At 48.2% G+C, this 17952-nt stretch overlaps 1 protein-coding gene across 2 annotated transcripts; it reads right to left on the minus strand.

Annotated features, from left to right (window-relative positions):
* On the minus strand, nt 1–17856 carry si:dkey-9k7.3 (circularly permutated Ras protein 1). 2 transcript variants are annotated; one of them, XM_042341598.1, is made up of 19 exons: nt 17489–17856; nt 15294–15533; nt 14859–15002; nt 13754–13852; nt 12955–13046; nt 11685–11864; nt 10964–11014; nt 10273–10362; nt 9566–9717; nt 7964–8045; nt 6875–6996; nt 6694–6778; nt 5944–6050; nt 4310–4422; nt 2825–2936; nt 2249–2389; nt 1059–1149; nt 794–850; nt 1–108 (listed from the first exon to the last, which is right to left on the minus strand). In XM_042341598.1, the coding sequence occupies exons 1-19, from the start codon at nt 17550–17552 to the stop codon at nt 10–12; spliced, it is 2121 nt and encodes a 706-aa protein (XP_042197532.1). In that variant the 5' UTR covers nt 17553–17856; the 3' UTR covers nt 1–9. The 2 variants fall into 2 exon arrangements, with proteins under 2 accessions (XP_042197532.1, XP_007885640.2); XM_007887449.2 differs by having other exon boundaries at nt 794–853.
* Nucleotides 17857–17952: the final 96 nt, after the last annotated feature.

The following is a 17952-nucleotide window of genomic DNA, read 5'->3' on the forward strand; positions in this document are numbered from 1 at the left end:
GGAGGGGGCTCAGATGATGGGCACCAGGCGAGGTGGGGGCTTCTTCAGCATCTTGCTCTTGGCGTTTTTCAGGCGGTAAACCACGCTAGCCACCTCATCCGACAGCATCTAACACAGGATTCAGCCATAACAACAACAACAATGGTCAGAGAGTGGTGCTCCCAAACACTCGCTGCTTTTCATTCAACATACAGCACAGTACGATTTACATTTACTAAGCACCTTTCACATTGGCTCGGCACTGCTGGCTGAGCACCCGAGCTGGGGGGTGGGGAGCCGAAGGGGGCAGTGAGGGGACACGAGGCCAAAAGAACAGAGACTTCATACTGGAGTTCCTCTGATTCGCTCCCACCTTCCCCATCTCAACAGTTCCAGAGAACGACCACAATTGGCGGAAAGCCCAACTGCTGATGGTGGGGTGGATCCAGGGCCCGTTAAGCCTGTTCCATTGTATAATGTTAGCATCGCAAACCCAGCACAACCGTGTTGAGGGAGCTTCACAAGATGACAAGGTTCAAGGTTCCAAAACGGTCACCCAACATAGCATCAAGCTGCTTTTTAAACGAGTTCATTGATCTGGTCTCAAGCTCCCTTGGCAAACTGTTCTGCTTGTCAATTACCGTTGGGACGGTGTGTGTAACCCGTGCTGTCATTGACCTGGAAGTGTGGACGGACAGTGTAGTGGGAGCTTTACTCTGTCTCTAACCCGTGCTGTAAGGCAATGACATGACCTGTGGTGAAGGCAGAGCTCAGAATGCTCTCTCCACTGACAACCTTTACGGTAAATATTCACCTTGAAAACAGAATCACCGCCGGGAGGCTCGTTCGTCCGTTTCGCTGCTTTCACATTCTGCTGCAGAAATAAAACAAAATGGTATAAACAAGGCGTGTGTGCCTGCGTGTGCGTGTGTGTATGTGTGAGAGAGAGAGAGAGAGAGAGAGGTTCCCCGTCATTGGGGTGAAAGTGAGAGGGAATCCTCAGTCAGCAAGGGTGACGATTTCTCATCATGTGAAGACGTGAGGTTTGTGGCACAAGTGAGAACAAAGGTGGAACAAACCTCAGACTGGCTCAGGTCCTCACACACCGTGGCCACACAGTGCAGCCAATTCTGATAGATTTCCTCCTCCTCCTGATCTTGGTTCTTCTCACTGAAAACAAACCCTCAGTCAGTGACTCCATCCTCAAACACTCCAACACTGCGCCCCCACACTGGGTATCCCTACATCCCAATACTGGATGGGGCTGGGGGAGATCAGAGCTGGCCTCAGCCCTGTTCTCCTCTGACCTCTGTATCCCCTCACTTTCCAGCTGGGGTAACATGGGGGCAAAATCTGACTGAGCCTTCTTTCCCCTACCCCAGTGACACTAGGCTGATTAATATAGCGTTACATAGAGGTATATAGATTATTACAGCATTCAAACAGGCCATTCACACCAACTAGTCCGTACCGGGGTTTATAATCCACACGAGCCCCCACATCTCTATTAGCCTCTTCTTTCTCCCCTGTTTCCTGCTCCCTCATGTAGTTGTCAAGTTCCCTTTTAAACACATTGATGATGTTTGCTTCAACCACAGTTTCTGGCAGTGAGTGAGTTCCACATTCTCACCAGCTTCTGCTTGAAGAAGTTCCTCTTAACTCTCTGTTAGATGTTACTGACTGGCCTATATTTACACCCTCTAGTTCCAGACTCACCAACAAGTGGAGAGAATCTATCAACATCCACCTTATCAAATCCTTCCATAATGGTAACCCACTCGATCAAGTCCCCTCCCAATCCTTTCAGTTCCAGAGAGAGAAGCTGTGAACTGGCCACTCTGTCCTGACACCATAGTCACTCAGCCTGAGATCAGCTCAGTACTTATACACGTTCTCTCTCTAATACTACACTAAGCTTCCTGTAATGATTTGAGTCAATAACTCTGTTGGTTTGTTTCACTGCATTAGCTAAGCTCGGGCTGCCTGGTTCTCAGGACTGCAGTTTTGTACCTAAGAGTCTGGAAATTGCGAACATGTAAACAGGCATCGAAGACCCAATTCCTTCTGGTCTTAGCCTCGAGGCCATTCTCTTACAATCCAAGATTGGGCAGAATTTCAAACCAGTCTTCAAATCACTCCTGATTTGGAAATTTGTTGTTATTAAGAACAGCAGAAAATTCAGACCAAATTCAGACCAAATTGACGCACTGCTGGCCAGAGGGTGCTGCATGAACTGCGATTGGCTTTCCTGTGACGGACACCGACTCACACGATCCTCTGGATGAGTTCCTTCTGGGCCTGCATCTCTCTACACGCTTCCTTCACACGTCCCTGCATTGTCAGCCTGGCGCTCAGCTGGGCCGCGTGGATCCCGAGCACCGTGATGTTCACACTGTCCTCCACCAGGCAGCTGAGAGACAAGAATAGAATAACAGTGATACTTGCATTTGATATAGCGCCTTATCCCGTTGTTGAGACGTCTCAAAGAGCTTCACAGAGTATACTGTAAAACAAATTAGTTGACTGTATATTTTGTGGGCAAAACACGGCAGCCAATTAATTGCGCACAGCTGTATCCCACAAACACTCGTGGGTTAAGTGACCAAATTATTATCATGATTTTTTTATTTTGAAGGGATTATTACCCCTGGAAAGTGATTTGCCAATCGTCTAACATACTGTTAGGTAAACAGACGCGTGGAGTAAGGAAACTTGCCTAAGGTTTTGTCCATGCCCACAATCAAAGATATCCCAGTGTACCCAGACACCCAGTACATATTTTCCTTGTTACGAGGGAGGGGATGTGTGTGTAACACTGTGGTGGGGGGTGGGGGGGTTGTCTTACATGTTGCTGGCGATGTGCTTCTCCTGGCTGATGATGCGACAGCCCCTCCTGTTGTCCCGGGTCCTGAAGTGAACCTGCAGTTGGAAGGGAAGCTTTGCTTGTTCCTGGAGAGCTGCAAACCAAGTAGAGATTCATCCTTACACACAGCAAACACAGAGACAGGTAAAGACGCACACAGGTAAAAAGATACACACACAGGCAGAGAGAGATACACACAAGTAGATGCGCACAACAAGTATGTATATAGATTGTATAGCATGGAAACAGGGTATTGGGTGCAACTAGTCTGGGCAGGTGTTTAGACTCCACAAGTCAAAGGTCCAATTCTGCTTGATGTTCACAACGTTCTCCATCAGAGAGCTGAAAGACAAGAGATCCCCAGTGCAGGTACTCCCCAGTGCAGGTACTCCCCAGTGCAGGCACAGCAGTGAAACATGCTGAGATACTTCACGCCGGCACGTTCCCTCCCATGCTTCTGACCGTTGATTTTGTCTCACGGTGAAGGTTTGCTCCCACCCCGCAGTGTGTGATGGGCACTCTCCGGGGCAGCAACAGGCAGAAGCTCAGCTGATCATGTTGCACAGCGTGTCAGAGAGGCAACTCTCACCACCAGGTGGCAATCACCACCCACTGCTCAGTGGTAGTGCTCTCGCCTCTGACTCAGAAACCCCACGTTGGGACATGGAATCAAATAGTCTAAGCTGACATTCCAATGCAACGCTGAGGATGGGTTGCATTGTCGGATGTGTCGTCCATCGGTTGAGACGTTAAACCTCGGTCCCGTCAGCCTATTCAGGTGGACTTTAAAGATCCCATGGTACTATTCGAAAAGAGAAGGGAGTTTCTCTGTCCTGGTGTCCTGGCCAATAATCCCCCAGATAAAAAATAAGGAGTCATTTACTGGGAGCTCCTCAGTGAGCAAGTAGTAAATGCATAGAACAGGCTCCCTCCAGGAAGACGGTGGAAGCAGAAAGTGTTGATTCGTTCAAAAGCAAATTGGATAGATTTCTTTTAGGAAATAATATAATAATAATAATCATAATCCTTGAATTTGATATAGCGCTTTCCATGTCTTCTAGATGTCTCAAAGCGCTTCACAGAATAGACTATAAAGTGAATTGACTGTATATTTGTGGGCGAAATGCAGCAGCCAATTGCGCACAGCTGTGTCCCACAAACAGTCGTGGATTGAAATGACCAATTTATTATTGTATTTTTCTTGAGGGATTATTATCAGGCATGTGGAGTAAGGAACTTGCCCAAGGTTTCACCTTGCCGGGAATCGAACCTGGGTCTCTCGCTTGCAAAGTGAGTGCTCTAACCACTGAGCTACAGGACTCTTGTATTTCAGAATACAGGATATAGTTTGCGACATGACACGTGCGACTACCAGGATGGTGGAAGGCAAACTGGATGGACCTTGGTCTTCTTTTGTTGAGCAATTTTTATGTGCTTATGTACTCTGACCATCCCTGTGTCACTTACTGTCAATGTGAGATTCCTTAATCCCAAACTCAAATGTCACTTCTGTATCCTTGGTCACATTTCCAATATTCTTCACCAGCTTATTCCCTGTCTGCTCCTCGTATCCAAAATACCTTGAGGTAGAGAGACAAGACTTAGTGCATGAGAAGGGTGATGAGTGCTGTATGCGATTATCATCACATCTCCAAAAAGTGAAATCCTAACAGGTCTTGAATTGAAGTCTCTCACCATAAGAAACCCATCAAGCCTGTTCCATCAGTTTATAAAATCACAGCAGATCTTTAAATGCCACTTCTCTGCCTTTTCCCATAACCCACGATGCCCTTTCTTCCCAAGTATCTTTCCCTCTCTCCTTCTCTTTGCAATAAATTCAACAGTACAGGACAGTGAATACTCACCCCCAACCCCAATATCAGGCTGTGGAATGAATGCTCTCTCCCTGACATCAGAATAATGGTTTGACGTGAACACAGCTGAGACCTCTAGCGAGCACCATCGTGTGCTGGCAGTGACAATACTGCTGCCAGCAGACAGAGACTCACAGTTAGGATGTTGTGTCATGCTATAGCGCAGACCCCAATATTCTGTGTGCGACTGGCGGGTGACTTATGCTCTATCCCTCGAGCTAAGTGATCCCTAAGCTCTTTCTTGCTCCTATTGCCTGTGCTGAAGGTTTTACACATTTATTCTCTCCCCCACCCCAACCCCACTCCTGGGTTGTTTTCTGTAACGATACACCGTCAGGGTATATTCCCAAAGCCCTGGTCCTGGCTCAGCAACTTATATTTGGCTACATTAAGAAAGAGAAGAACATTAACTAAAATATAACATTCTATTTGATACGGCGTCTTTTCACGTCTCAAAGTGCTTCGCAAACTTTTTCTGTACAGTGTGGTGACTATGTATTTGTAGGTGAAAACAGCAGTTAATTTTAACAAGGGATTGTTGGCAATGACACTGGGAGAAACTCCCTTCTCTTTACCAGTAATATCATGGGTTCTTTAATGCTCACCTGAAAAGACGGACCTTGGTTTGTTTAGACCAAAAAGACCACAATACAGCACTCTCCCAACACTCACTGAGTGTCAGGCTGGGCTGCAAGCTCAAACTCTTGGTGCCAACACATCCTGGTGTCCTGGACAACAATACTCCAGATAAAATTGGTCATCCATATTATAATAATAATACTAATAATAATCCTTGCATTATTATTATGGCTGTTGATGGGACCTGCTGTGCACAAATCGTCTGCTACAATCGCCTACAAAATACGCTCCCTCCACTTGACAGTATATCTTGAGGAGTGCTTTGAGATGTTTGGACAACCCGATAAGGCGCTGTATCAATTATAATTATTTGACAATGCCATGACTCACTCTCAGTGGGCTCTAAGTCCCCCTTCTTCCAACCTCAATCAAAATCATTATCATTAATGACTTTTCTTTGTAACAGTGTAATTGTAAGGGGCTGAGACTCCCTAGTTATTGCCTTTTGTATATAAACCCACCGGACATCTCTTAGTGAATTACCGGCCATTAATCCAATGAAGGGTCTCGGCTGATATCACAAAAGAAGAGAGCAGCTGGAGGCCACAGACGTGCTCAGTGTATTGATTGCTGTGGAGCCTCACTTACATCTGCTCAGTCACTACGAAGGTGACCGTCACGTCAGTCGCAATCACATCGTCCTCCAAAGTGGACTGAATTTCTGTGGCTAAGTTGCTTGGATTGACGATGTTGACCTGAAATAAGAAACGACATCCTGAAGTGGGAAGATGAGCGAAAACAGGGGAGAAAGATGATCAAAGGCATGTTACATCAACGTCACAATGGCGGAGTGGACAGCTTCCACTTGAGAAGCTGGTGGGACCGTGTGGCAGGTCCAAAAATGACTCCTCACAGTCACCATTCATCTCCTGCGGCCCCTCAATCACTCCCTTCACCAAATACCTCCGTCAAAGTAAACCAGGGTGCGTCCCATCAGGGACACAGTGAGCTTTCCATTCCAGACACGTGTGTAAGTGCCTTACACATGTGGAACCCTCAGTCTGTGCTGGACATTTCTAAGTATGCTAATGGTTACACATGGGTGACCACAAAAACACAAGCCATCTTACTTTCCAATTCCTTCTTGGATTCTCTGACCCAATCTGCCTCCACCGTCTGCAAGTCTAATGCACACACCCTGCATGTAACGTCATTAAACACGAACATTCCCTATTCTGGTTTGAGTCTGTACCCCCCTTCCCCTTGTTGTAGGGTTGTGGACAGCGACAAACACATTGTTGAGGTTCAGCTGATCTCCACCCTTTGGGATTGCAAATATTTCAGTAATGAAATGGTCGGGCTGGCTCGCTGGCCTTGCCTCCCTGCATGTGGACCTACCTTTCCTCCTGTCCGATCAGCCAGGCTCCCGATCTCGGCCAGCCTGCATTCTGTCCCCTCTATCGTCAGCACTGACACAATCACCCTGCAACAGTAATAGTTCAGCTGTCAGCGCACCTACGGGGTGGGTGGCGGGTACGAGGGGGATGCGGGGGATGGCTGGGCAGCGGTAAACACTTACCCGGCCAAGCTGGCCTTCTCCCCGAGCTCCGTGTAAAACTGTTTATAAACATCATCTTCGCACTCCACGTCCGTCAGAAAGCCCATGCCGGTGTTCGCTTTGCCGTCAGTGCAGATGATAACCTGAAGGAGGTAGAGATCACAGGAGTTACAACCTGGCCCTGACTGAGCAGCAAGCTGCCCTTAGCTGGGAATCCACTAGGCTCCCTGATTTGATACCTCTCTATCACTGGTGGTCAACACAAATTAAGACTTTTATTCGTCCACTCCAACAAGCGCTGGTGGAGCACTGCATTGCCAGAGGTGCTGTCCTTTGGATGAGATGTTAAACTGAGGTCCGCTTTGTGCCTGTTTAGGCGGATGTTAACGATCCCACGGCACTATTCCAAAAGAGAAGAGAGTTTCCCTCTCCCCTGGTGTCCTGGCCAACAATCCCCCAAATACGATTGTTCGCTCACTTCACGGCTGTTTGTGGGACTCTGCTGTGTGCAAATGGGATGCCGTGCTCACCTTCAAAATATAAACTTTACAGTATATCCTGTGAAGAGCTTTGAGATGTCAAACCAAATCAAGCCTAGTCCAGTGCCAGCTCACCCATTACAAGTTGGTTTGAATCTCAATTCCCTGCTCTTCCCCCGCACACTTTTATATTCTTCCTCTTCACATCTTTCTCCTTTTAAATCAAAGCTCGGCTCTCTATCTGCCAAGATCTAATAAACTATGATAATAATAATCCTTACATATGATACGTAAATATCCTACAGGTATATATCCTGTGAGGATTTTACTGGAAAGTGCAGTATTTGTAAGCAATTTACACACAGAAATGTTCCACAAACAGCCATGAAGTGATTGACCAATTTTGTTTCAGCGAATTGTTGATCAGGATGAACTAGTAGAACAGACTGGATGGACTGAATGGCCTCTTCCTATTCCTGTACTCAGCTGATGTTGGGTCAGTACAATACAGGAGGGGATTGGGACTGAAAGGTTTCCTCTCAAAAGAGCAGCCCAGACACGAAGAGACACCCTTACTGCTTAAATTTCTATGTACTGTGGTTTCATTATAGGTTCCCATGAAAAGGCTAACCTTTGACCCAGGTTTCTTCGATGCTATGACTATGGATATGAGAGCAGCTGATCCCAGGGCAGTTGTGCCCTTTATTTCCAATCTGCAGAGACAAAACAATAGAAATCAGCAAACAACAGGCCCAGAGGTGAGAAATATCTTTACACCCAGCACTGGTCAGATGTGGAATATCTCCATCAAACACAACCTTTAATGGCTTTCGAGAGGGTATTAAATAAATATCTGGCAAGGAAAAATATATAGACTGTGAGCAGTGGGGGGAAATGGCGGGAAACTGGAACTGAATAGAGAGGTCAAAACTTCTCAAAGGGATTTTACTGTGAGGTGTAGTGACTTGTAAATAGTTGGGATTATAGTATAAGATTCATTAGTATTGATCATGTAGTGAATAGATGAATTAAATAGAATGAATTAAAGAAATAGAAACTGCCATGTGGCATACACACACACACACACACACACACACAGTCCTAGTAAAGAGACACCGAGCTGGGCAGGAGTACACTGGAATGCCAGGGAAGATAAGGGTAGATGAATAGTAGGCCATCTACGCTTACAAGGGCATGTGACCTAAGGGCAGGAACGATAGGAACCTGGGATAATTGGACCAGGAGAATGGATGGGAGGCCAACCATGTGGGCAAGTATACAAAATTAGCAATTAAAACTGAGGAAAAGCTTGAGATTAGCAGGTCACATGGAAAGAGTCAGAAAGGAGCCCAATGAGTTACTGAAACTTCAAGGACATGGAGTCAGGCGGTCCGGTTGGATTAGATAAGATGGAATAGGAGGAGTATTGTTCTTTTGCAGAAGGTACCACTAGTTGGTACAAGGGAAAACTTGAAGATAAGAAAAGAATGCTGGGGCAAAACAGCAGGGTTTTAGAACTCACCATCAGAGGAAGAAGTCAAGAGAAGAAAGGAGATAGAATACAGATGGCTGGCGAAAAAGGGTATAAAAAACGGTAGCCAAAACTTAGAAGTATTTGAGCCTCTGAGGAGAGGATGGGGATGAACCTCTACGGAGAGAAAGAAGAGTGCCTTTGAGGGAAAGGGGACAAGTCCAGCTCTCGCCAGAGTGGTCCACCAAGAGACGTTTGCAACCAGAAGCAAGTCAGAGACAGTGTTTAACTTTCGTGCCAGCCTTAGAACTTTGTCACGACTTCCTGCCTACTTGGCAGTATCTCTCCTTCTTACTAAAACACGCACCCAACATATATAACAGTTAGAGATTATTTAGGCGCATTTCATCTATCACATAATATTTTTTATATATGTTTAGAATTCTAGTGTATCTTGAATTGAGTGTATCTTGTTAAGATAGTGCTTTAGTATCATTTAAGCCCGACGAGTAATGATAATGCGTCGGGTGAAATGTGATGCTTATGCTTGTGTGGTTTTATAATTGCTAATAAAAACGTTTTAATGATATCCTTGGTGTGGTTTCTGACAAACGCTTGAACCCAATTTCACAGACTGTATATTTGTAAGGGCCTCGGCGTGTGCTTCGGGGTTCGCCGTGTATTTCGGGATTCGGCGTGTGTTTAGGGGTTTGGTGTGCGTTTCGGGGTTCAGTGTGTGTAGGTGCCAGTGGATTGACTCACTTGTGTACTCGTTGACTCAGAGTCTGGATGCTCTCTGCAATACACAGGGGAGTGGGATAGTCTGAGGCCCGTGAGTGCAGGTAATCGGAATCCCAGAGCTCGTCCTCGGTCAGTGTTAGAGGAGCGCTCAGCCCGTCCCCGTAGATTGTCACCTGCAACAAAAACCATATGGAGTGTAAGATGTCATTACTGCCAGCGACCATCTCCTTCCAGTCCAGCTTTGGGTGTACCATCATTGCACATTGTGTACCCAGTGTACCCACACACCCAGTGTACCCACACACGCAGTGTACCCACATACGTAGTGTACCTACATACCCACTGTACCCACACAACCCGTATTGCTATACTATTGTAAAAGCGCTGATTGCTTTTTTTTGGGTCAGCCGGGTGTCTGACACATGCGGAAACTCATCCCCATGCTTAAGAGTATCCAAACCAAGCTGAGATTTTCACGCATCCCACCGACACATGGAAATCCCAGAGATTGATTGTTGGAATAGAATGCGCACTCTCTCCCTGGAGAGACACATCCTGCTAACTAACCCAATTCCAGAAAGTATTAGGTAAGAGCCAAGGCTTGGGGCTTGGGGACCCCAGAGTGTGCATTGAGGTAACTGCTGGAGTTTAACCAGCTAAAACCACATAGCTTGCAATTGATATCGCCATCTGGCCATCAGTACTGAATATATTATGTGAGAATATACCTCATCGTGGAATGTGACCAGGGCCACTCGCCGCTGAGGGCAGGTCTGCAGCATGTGCAATAGGGACCTCTGGATAGCTTCTTGAACACTCTGCAGGACCAAACACAGACAGCGCAACATCAAGCTCAACATCCAGATGCTTTAAGCCACTCCAATTGGAAGCCATTTCCCATCTCCCCACCCCGCACTTTTATAAAGAAACCGGTTTCCAAACCAACACCAAACTCAAGAATTTCCCCCAATTCCACGCCATTTTGAGTTTTGAGACCAATCAGTTCTCTCAGGCTGAGACTGAGCCTGTTTAGCAGGTGCTCGGCTCAGCCATGGTGCCCAGCGGGTCTCAGCCATGTCCCACACTGACCAGAAACACAGCACAAAATTTGTACAATCCACACAGCGCATAGCGGTCAACAACACTGCCCATCCCCCAGCTCAGCTCCAGCCCTGCCCCTCTCAGCTCCAGCCCTACCCATCTCAGCTTCAGCCCCACCCTCAGAGCCCTGCCCTCTTAGGCCCTGCCCTCACAGCCTCCCCCTCTCAGTCACATCCCTTCCAGCCTCTCCCACCAGACTCCGCACCTCTCAGCCCTTCCCAAGCCCCAATCCCCTCTGCCCTGACCCATCCTGGCTCTATGACTCTGTCCCTCCACCCAGTCCTGCGGCTCAGCCTCTTCCAAGCAACGTGAAATTACCTGCAATCTGGAGATGTGGACTGTTTTGGAAACTTCATTAGGCACCGCAATCTAAAGAGTACAACACAGGTCCCAGAGTTAGTCTACACACTGGTGAGGGGTGTATGCTGGGGAGTGGGGGGGTTAGGTGTACGCTGGGGTGGGGGGGTGTATATGCTGGGTACTCAGCTTCCCATTGAACAATGCTAACTTCCTCATCCTCACCTCAAAATCCCTTCACACAAGAGTCCCCCATTCCTCTGCCTCCTCCAAGGCCCATCTGAAGACCTTCCTATTTGATCATGCTTTCGGCCACACTCCCACCCCTACCCTTCCTGCCCTCTACCCCTATTGATTCCAACCCCCAGCTTGGGTGCAAACCCTTAACTGTCCAGTACCTTGGGACTTCCTCCCGACACGAGAGGCGCTGGGGAGGGTGTCATTCAACACCAATTTTGTTGGGCTTGTTGTTGTGAAGGGAGCTACATAAATACGATATTTCTTTTTAAATAAATATTTATTTTTCTTTTACTCTTTCTTTTTCCCTCTCTCTTCCATTTAACTCTTTCTCTTGCCATCTCTATCTTTCTCTCTATCTCTTTCTTCTCTCTGTCTTTCCTCCCTGCCTGTGTGTGCGTGTGAGATCTGCTGAAGATGGCTATAACTGGGGCTCACTGCTATATCCATTCCTGGAGCTCACAGCATGTGGGCAGCTGGAGATTGTCTCAGGTTCGCTCCTTACCTCATTGGTCACAGACATGCTCCCAGAGACGTCCACACAGAACACAACCAAGGAATCGTCCACATTGATGTAATCGTCATTGGTGGGACCCAAGAGATACGTGACATCCGGACACCAGGGGATCGATTCGAAAGAACGAGTGATGACATTCTGCTGCTGACAGAATTCACACGTCCAGATCTGCTCAGGAGAGAAACCGGAGAGCACCACCTCAGCACTGAGTGATGGCAACCCTGGTCTGATGTCTTACACAGGAAACAATATTTACCAAATCATCTGATAGAGCAAAGATTTCCTCAGCTGCCAGTGCTCATTGGTTTTTAGGATGTTCCAGCACAGAACAGGCCCATCAAGTCTGGGTTGGTGTTTGTCTCCAGTCTCCCAGTCTAATGCCACACTGCCAGTCGCTCAACTGACCTTTACCATTCATCCTCTGTTATTATAATAATAAACTTTGCATTTGATATGCATTGACCTTATCACGTCATTGAGACGCCTCAAAGTACTTCACAGAATATACTGTAAAGTGAATTTACTGTGGGCAAAAGACAACAGCCAGTTGCGTACAGGATGGTCCCATATATTTGATATAGCGCTTTCACATCTTCTAGACGTCTCAAAGCGCTTCACAGAATAAATTGTAAAATGAATTGACTGTGTATTTGTGGGAGAAATGCAGCAGCAGTGTCCCACAAACAATCGTGGATTGAAATGACCAATTTATTATTGTTTTTTTGGGGGGGATTATTATCAGGCGAGTGGAGTAAGGAAACTTATGCAAGGTTTCGCCCTGCCTGGAATCAAACCCAGGTCTCTCGCTTGCAAAGCGAGCGCTCTAACCACTGTCTACAGGACTCCACTGAATAGTGCCTTGGGATCTTTAACATCCACTTGAACAGGCAGAAGGGACCTCGATTTAAGTCCTGACATGGAGTTTCAACCCACAACCTTCTGACTTTAGAGGCGAGACTGCTATCACTGAGCCAGCTTACACAATCTTACATCGTTTGACAATATAAAGATTGTACGGATAGTGTGTAAATATCTTTGATTTTCTGTGGCTTTTAAGAGCTGCGGAAGCCCAGCCTGCAAATTAAGGCCTTGAATTGAAGGTACAAATGTTCTGTAAGATCATACTATTAAAAGCGCCTTGGGACGTCCTCCCGACGTGAAAGGCGCTCTATAAATGGAATCTTGTTGTTGTTGTTGTAAAAGACAAAATAGTCTCAAGACTAAGCTCCCTGGCATCACGGCAAAACACTCCACTCACTACGTCCAGGTGACGGTGGTGAATGCGACTGATACTGGACAAGGCACCTGGACATCTCCGACATTGTACAGCTCTGGCCGCCTGAGCTCCCACTGAAACACAGAGACACAGCGACTTCAGCTCCGACTGACCCTCATCATCAGAGACCGAGTGTCCAGCCCACAGCCCCTGTCCTCAGCACCTATTTCATACAAAGGGCAGTAGAAATCTGCAACTCTCTCCCTTCCCTAAAGGTTCTGGATGCTGGATCCATTCAAATTGTCAAGGCTGAGGTGGATAGATTTTTGTTAGGGCGGGGTATCAAAGGATATGGAGCAAATGCGGGTAAATGGAGTTGAGGTACAGATCAGCCATGTTCTAACAGAATGGCCTCCTCCTGTTCCTATGTCCTCCAAACAATGATGCCTCATTACCTTCTCTTTTCCAGTAGTGCACAACCTTCTGACTCAGAGGCTAGAGTGCTACCGAGTGAGCCAGGCTGACATGCAAATGCTACATAAGCGGAGTGAATTCAGACCCGGTGGAATTTCTCAGTAACAATCATCTCAGCTGTCGGTGTCCGTGTTTCCTTTGCTATTCTCCCACTCTCACACAGCTGTCACTGGGCTGCAGCCCATCAGCACCGGAGGTTTGTGGTTAAACTGCTCATCCCCCAATTACAGACAGGATCTGGTGCTGAGGCTCTGTCCTGAGCCCCTCTCGGGCCAGGGTCACTGCCTGCCTGGCTTCCCCTCAGTGTCAGGCTGAGGGCACTGAGCCCCACTCTCTCATTCTCTTGCTCATTCCCTCGCTCGCTCACCATCACTGAGATCAACCAACTTCCCCAGGCTGATGGAAACCACGTTCACGTTGGCTTTACTGCTGCTGTTGCTCTTGCACGCAGCGCGGAGCCTAGGGCCTGAGAGAGCAAGAGAGGAGAGTAAGAGACTGAGCAACGGGGACCTGAGAGAGAACGACAGAGAGAGAAGACACACATACGAACATAGCAATAAGAACCTGAGAGAGAACGACAGAGAGAAGACACACAAACACACACAAATAGCAATAGGGACCTGAGAGAGAGAGTGTGTGTGTGTGTGAGAGAAAGGAAAAACACACACACACACACAAGAGTAACCCAGAGTGAGTTGGGTTGGGGGGAGAGTTGTACAGAGTTTACTAGATCAAGAGTGAGTTATCAGCTGGAGATCGGGGATATTATATAGAAAATAATGCCCCACAGGAGTGAGTGCCAGACTGGAGTCTAATCCAGAGTTCTGGGGGTTACATACAGATTGCCAGATCCCGGAGTGAGCGATAGCCAGGTTTAATCCAGGCACCCTGTGAGTGTTAACTCTGGTGACAGTCGGGAGCTGCCCTCCACACACGCATGTCCACGTGTACAGGCCCTCCCTGAACACTGTGCACATACAGCCCCCGCACCAGGATGCAGGTGACACACACAGTTTCCTGCTGGTGTCTGCGCCTCAGTGGCTCTCAGTAAATGGTGACTAGAGCTTAGTCTCACAGAGTAAAACCCCCTCCATACTGTCCGTCCACACTCCCAGGTCAGTGAGAGCCCAGGTTAGAGACAGAGTAAACCTCCCTCTACATTGATCCCAGTGCACTCCTGGGTGAGCTCTGTGATGTGTTTCGGGATCATTGTGAGAAGCTGTTAACCTCGGGGCCAGTCTGCCCAATGGCGGGGGCTGTGTTTGGGATTCTGATGTGGGTTTCCTACAGAGACTCAGTCATGGCACTGAACCACCATTATGTCAGTACCACTGTTGTACAATGACAAAATGCTGGAATGATCAGAAGTTTGTATATTCACGAATAGCTTACCAGAGAGCGGGGTGTAATAATAATAATAATACAGGTGGGGGGGATGGGGAGAGAGTGTGGGGAGACTTGGGTGTACTCACTACGCTTGGGTCTGGGCGGGGGAAGCTGGGTGGGGGGATTCAGTGTGGCCGGGAGGCTGGCAGAGAGACAAGCTGTGTTGAGCAGGTCTGGTTTTCGGACGCTGGGGCGAGGTGGCAGGGGAGGAGCCTCACTATCATCCGACTCTGTAACAAACAAGGATTCGGGCATTAATGGCTGTCTGGGTCCCTCCATCCCATTATCCCTCCGTTTCTCTCTCCTCTCTCAATCCTCTCCTTCTCTCTTCCTCCCTCTTCTCTCTTGCTCTCTCTCTCTCTCTCTTTCAGAACTCTCCCTCTTTCTCTTGCTCTTTCTCTCTTCCTTCACTCACTTCCCCTCCCTTTCTCTCTTCCGCTTCTTCCTCCCTCCCTCTCTCTCTCTCTCTCTCTGATGGAGAGCATGTCTTACCCATGATAGAAGGGAATTTCTCCCAATACCTGAGTACTGACCGCGAGCCTTGAGTACCTCAGGCTGCCTGGGGGGAACAGGATTGCGGGTTCGGTGCTTAGGAACCTGAGCGTACAGACTGTTGGCCCTGGCCGAGGTGGTTCTCAGGTAGCCGTTGTCATAGTGATGAGCGATGCTGTGGTCCGGTATCTCGGGAGGTCTGACACGGGGAGGGTTGGGGGCTGGAGTCTCACCATCACCAGAGACCCCCGCTCTAGCCCGCCTTTGTTCTGCGGATCAGATTGAAGAGCACAGGTTGTGCGTTAATAACATTTCTTTCGCTTTCTTAAAGGTTTTTGTGATCTCTCCTAAGCAAAGTGGGTAATCGTAACAAACCTTGCATTTGACACAGCGCCTTATCACATCACCCGAGGACGTCTCAAAGCGCCTTCACAGGATTTATTGCAAAGGGTAGTGGCTGCATTTGTAGGTGAATGCAGCAGCCGATTTTGCGCACAGAAGCATCCCACAAACAGCCGTGAATTGAGCAACCAATTTTTGTTTTAGGGGATTCATTGGCCATCTTTTCGAACAGTGTCATGGAATGTTTAACGTCCACCTTAAAAAACAGACGGTGTCTCAGTTTAACGTCTGATCCGAAGGATTGCAGCTGCAACACAGCGCTGCCCTGAGTGTCAGCCTAGTCTGTGCCCTCAAAGTATCGACACATGGCTTGAATCCACAACCTTCTGCCTCAGAGACCTGAGGGATATGGCTGAGTCTGGCTGGAACCTCTGGAACTCTTAACACCAATATTGGTCCAGAGTCACTCTCCTGCTCTGTGACAGCACAGGTTAGATGCAGAGTAAAGCTCCCTCTACGCTGTCTGTCCACACTCTCAGGTCAGTGACAGTATGGGTTAGAGGCAGAGGTTGTCCAACTGGGTAGCCCGTGGACTGATTTTATCCATCCCCCACCCTCCATTTCATTTCATCCAGCCCACCCACTCCCTCCGTAAGCCATAAATGCTATGTTATGTTTCTGGAAGGGAAACACAAAGACATGCGGCCAGCAGACATTTCTCAAATAGGGCATCCGGCCCTCAGCAGCCAAAAGATTGGACCTGCCCCCCTTCCCTGACTTAAACGTTGAGCTGAAAGTCTCCAAGGTGGGGCTTGAAACCACGAGCAGGAGTGACCGAGCCAGGCTAAGGGTGGAGCACACAACTCTCGCTCGCTCTTTGCTGGGAAATTCCACCTGCCTCGTGCAGTGCCCGGGCAGGAAACAGGAAGCCAGAAACCTGCCTCCTTTATCAACAGCAGAGAAAAGGGGTGTTGACAAGAGCAGTGACAGTGATTCTGTGATAAAATTTCCTTCAGATGAAATCGCGCATCTGGAAGGGTGACTATCACCACAGTAACAGTAACGGCCATGGGATGCTACAGGATGTGTCACCAGCATTTGCAGCTCTGCCATCGAGTTTCTGATCTTCTTATTAGAAAATGACTGGCATTTCCCTCGCCCCGCCCACCCTACCCCCCCCCCCACCACCCCCGCCCCCGCTCCCGCCCCCACCGCAACTGCACATAAAAGCAAGGCAGCACTAGCTCGCGCTCTCGCCTCTGAGGTTGCAGGTTGTGGGTTCCGAGCCTCACGTCAGAGACTCTAAGCTCACAACCTAGGCTGATGCTCCATTACAATGCAGGGGGAGTGCTGCATTGACAGCGGTTCTGTCCTTCAGAAGAGACGTGAAACCAAGGTCCCATTCAGGTGCATGTTTGATAAGAGAAGGGAGTTTCTCTTGTGGGGCCATTGCTTCATGTCCCACGCTCTGTCTGCTCTACCATCAGCTGTCGGGCCTTCAGCCTCTCTGCTGATGCCCTCTGGAACTCCATCCTGGAGCCCCTCCACCTAACCCCTCGCCCCCTCCCTTCAATGTCCATCTCAGGAACTTCCTCGTTGACTGGGCCCTTGGTCATCTTCCCTCCACCACCTCCCCTTGCATGCCACCTTTCGCTGTGCCCAACCCCCATCTCGGGTGCAAACCCATCATTGTCCAGTACCTTGCGATGTGCTCCCAACATGAAAGGCCCTATGCAATTGGAATTTGTTGTTGTTATAATCCGGGTTGGGATTTTTACAGATCCCACACAGCGTGTAGTCCCTAGGCTCCCCTGTGATAAGAAAGTTCCTGACGGTGTAGTGACTATGCATTTGCAGAAGTTTGAGCCGTATTGACACTCACCATCCCAGCAGATCCTGGGGCGTGGCAGAGGGTTGTACACAATGTGACTACACGCAAACTCCATCACTCCACAAGCACGTCCGCCTGAGCCTCGGAGAGGGCAGAAAGAGAGAGCATCATCACAGACATCTGGTCACTTTCCCCAGCTGGAGGTAACGTAACCCTGGAAAGAGAAGGGAGTTTCTTCCCACATCCTGGCAGACAATCTCTCAAGGTCTGAGGGAGCCTTACTGTAAGGAAAGTGCCCGCTGCGTGTGTCTGTATTACAATTTCACTACTTTGAGATATTTTGAATTTAAAGGCGATGTGTAAAATCTAATATTGTATTCGCTGTAGCGCCTTATCATGTCATTGAGACGTCTCAAAGCGCTTCAAAGAACATATCGTATCCTGGATTGACTGTGTATTTTGTGGGTGAAACGAGGCAGCCAATTGTGCACAGCAGTGTCCCACCAACAGCCATG

Source organism: Callorhinchus milii, unplaced genomic scaffold, assembly GCF_018977255.1.
Source record: "Callorhinchus milii isolate IMCB2004 unplaced genomic scaffold, IMCB_Cmil_1.0 Scaffold17, whole genome shotgun sequence".
Classification (NCBI taxonomy): domain Eukaryota; kingdom Metazoa; phylum Chordata; class Chondrichthyes; order Chimaeriformes; family Callorhinchidae; genus Callorhinchus; species Callorhinchus milii.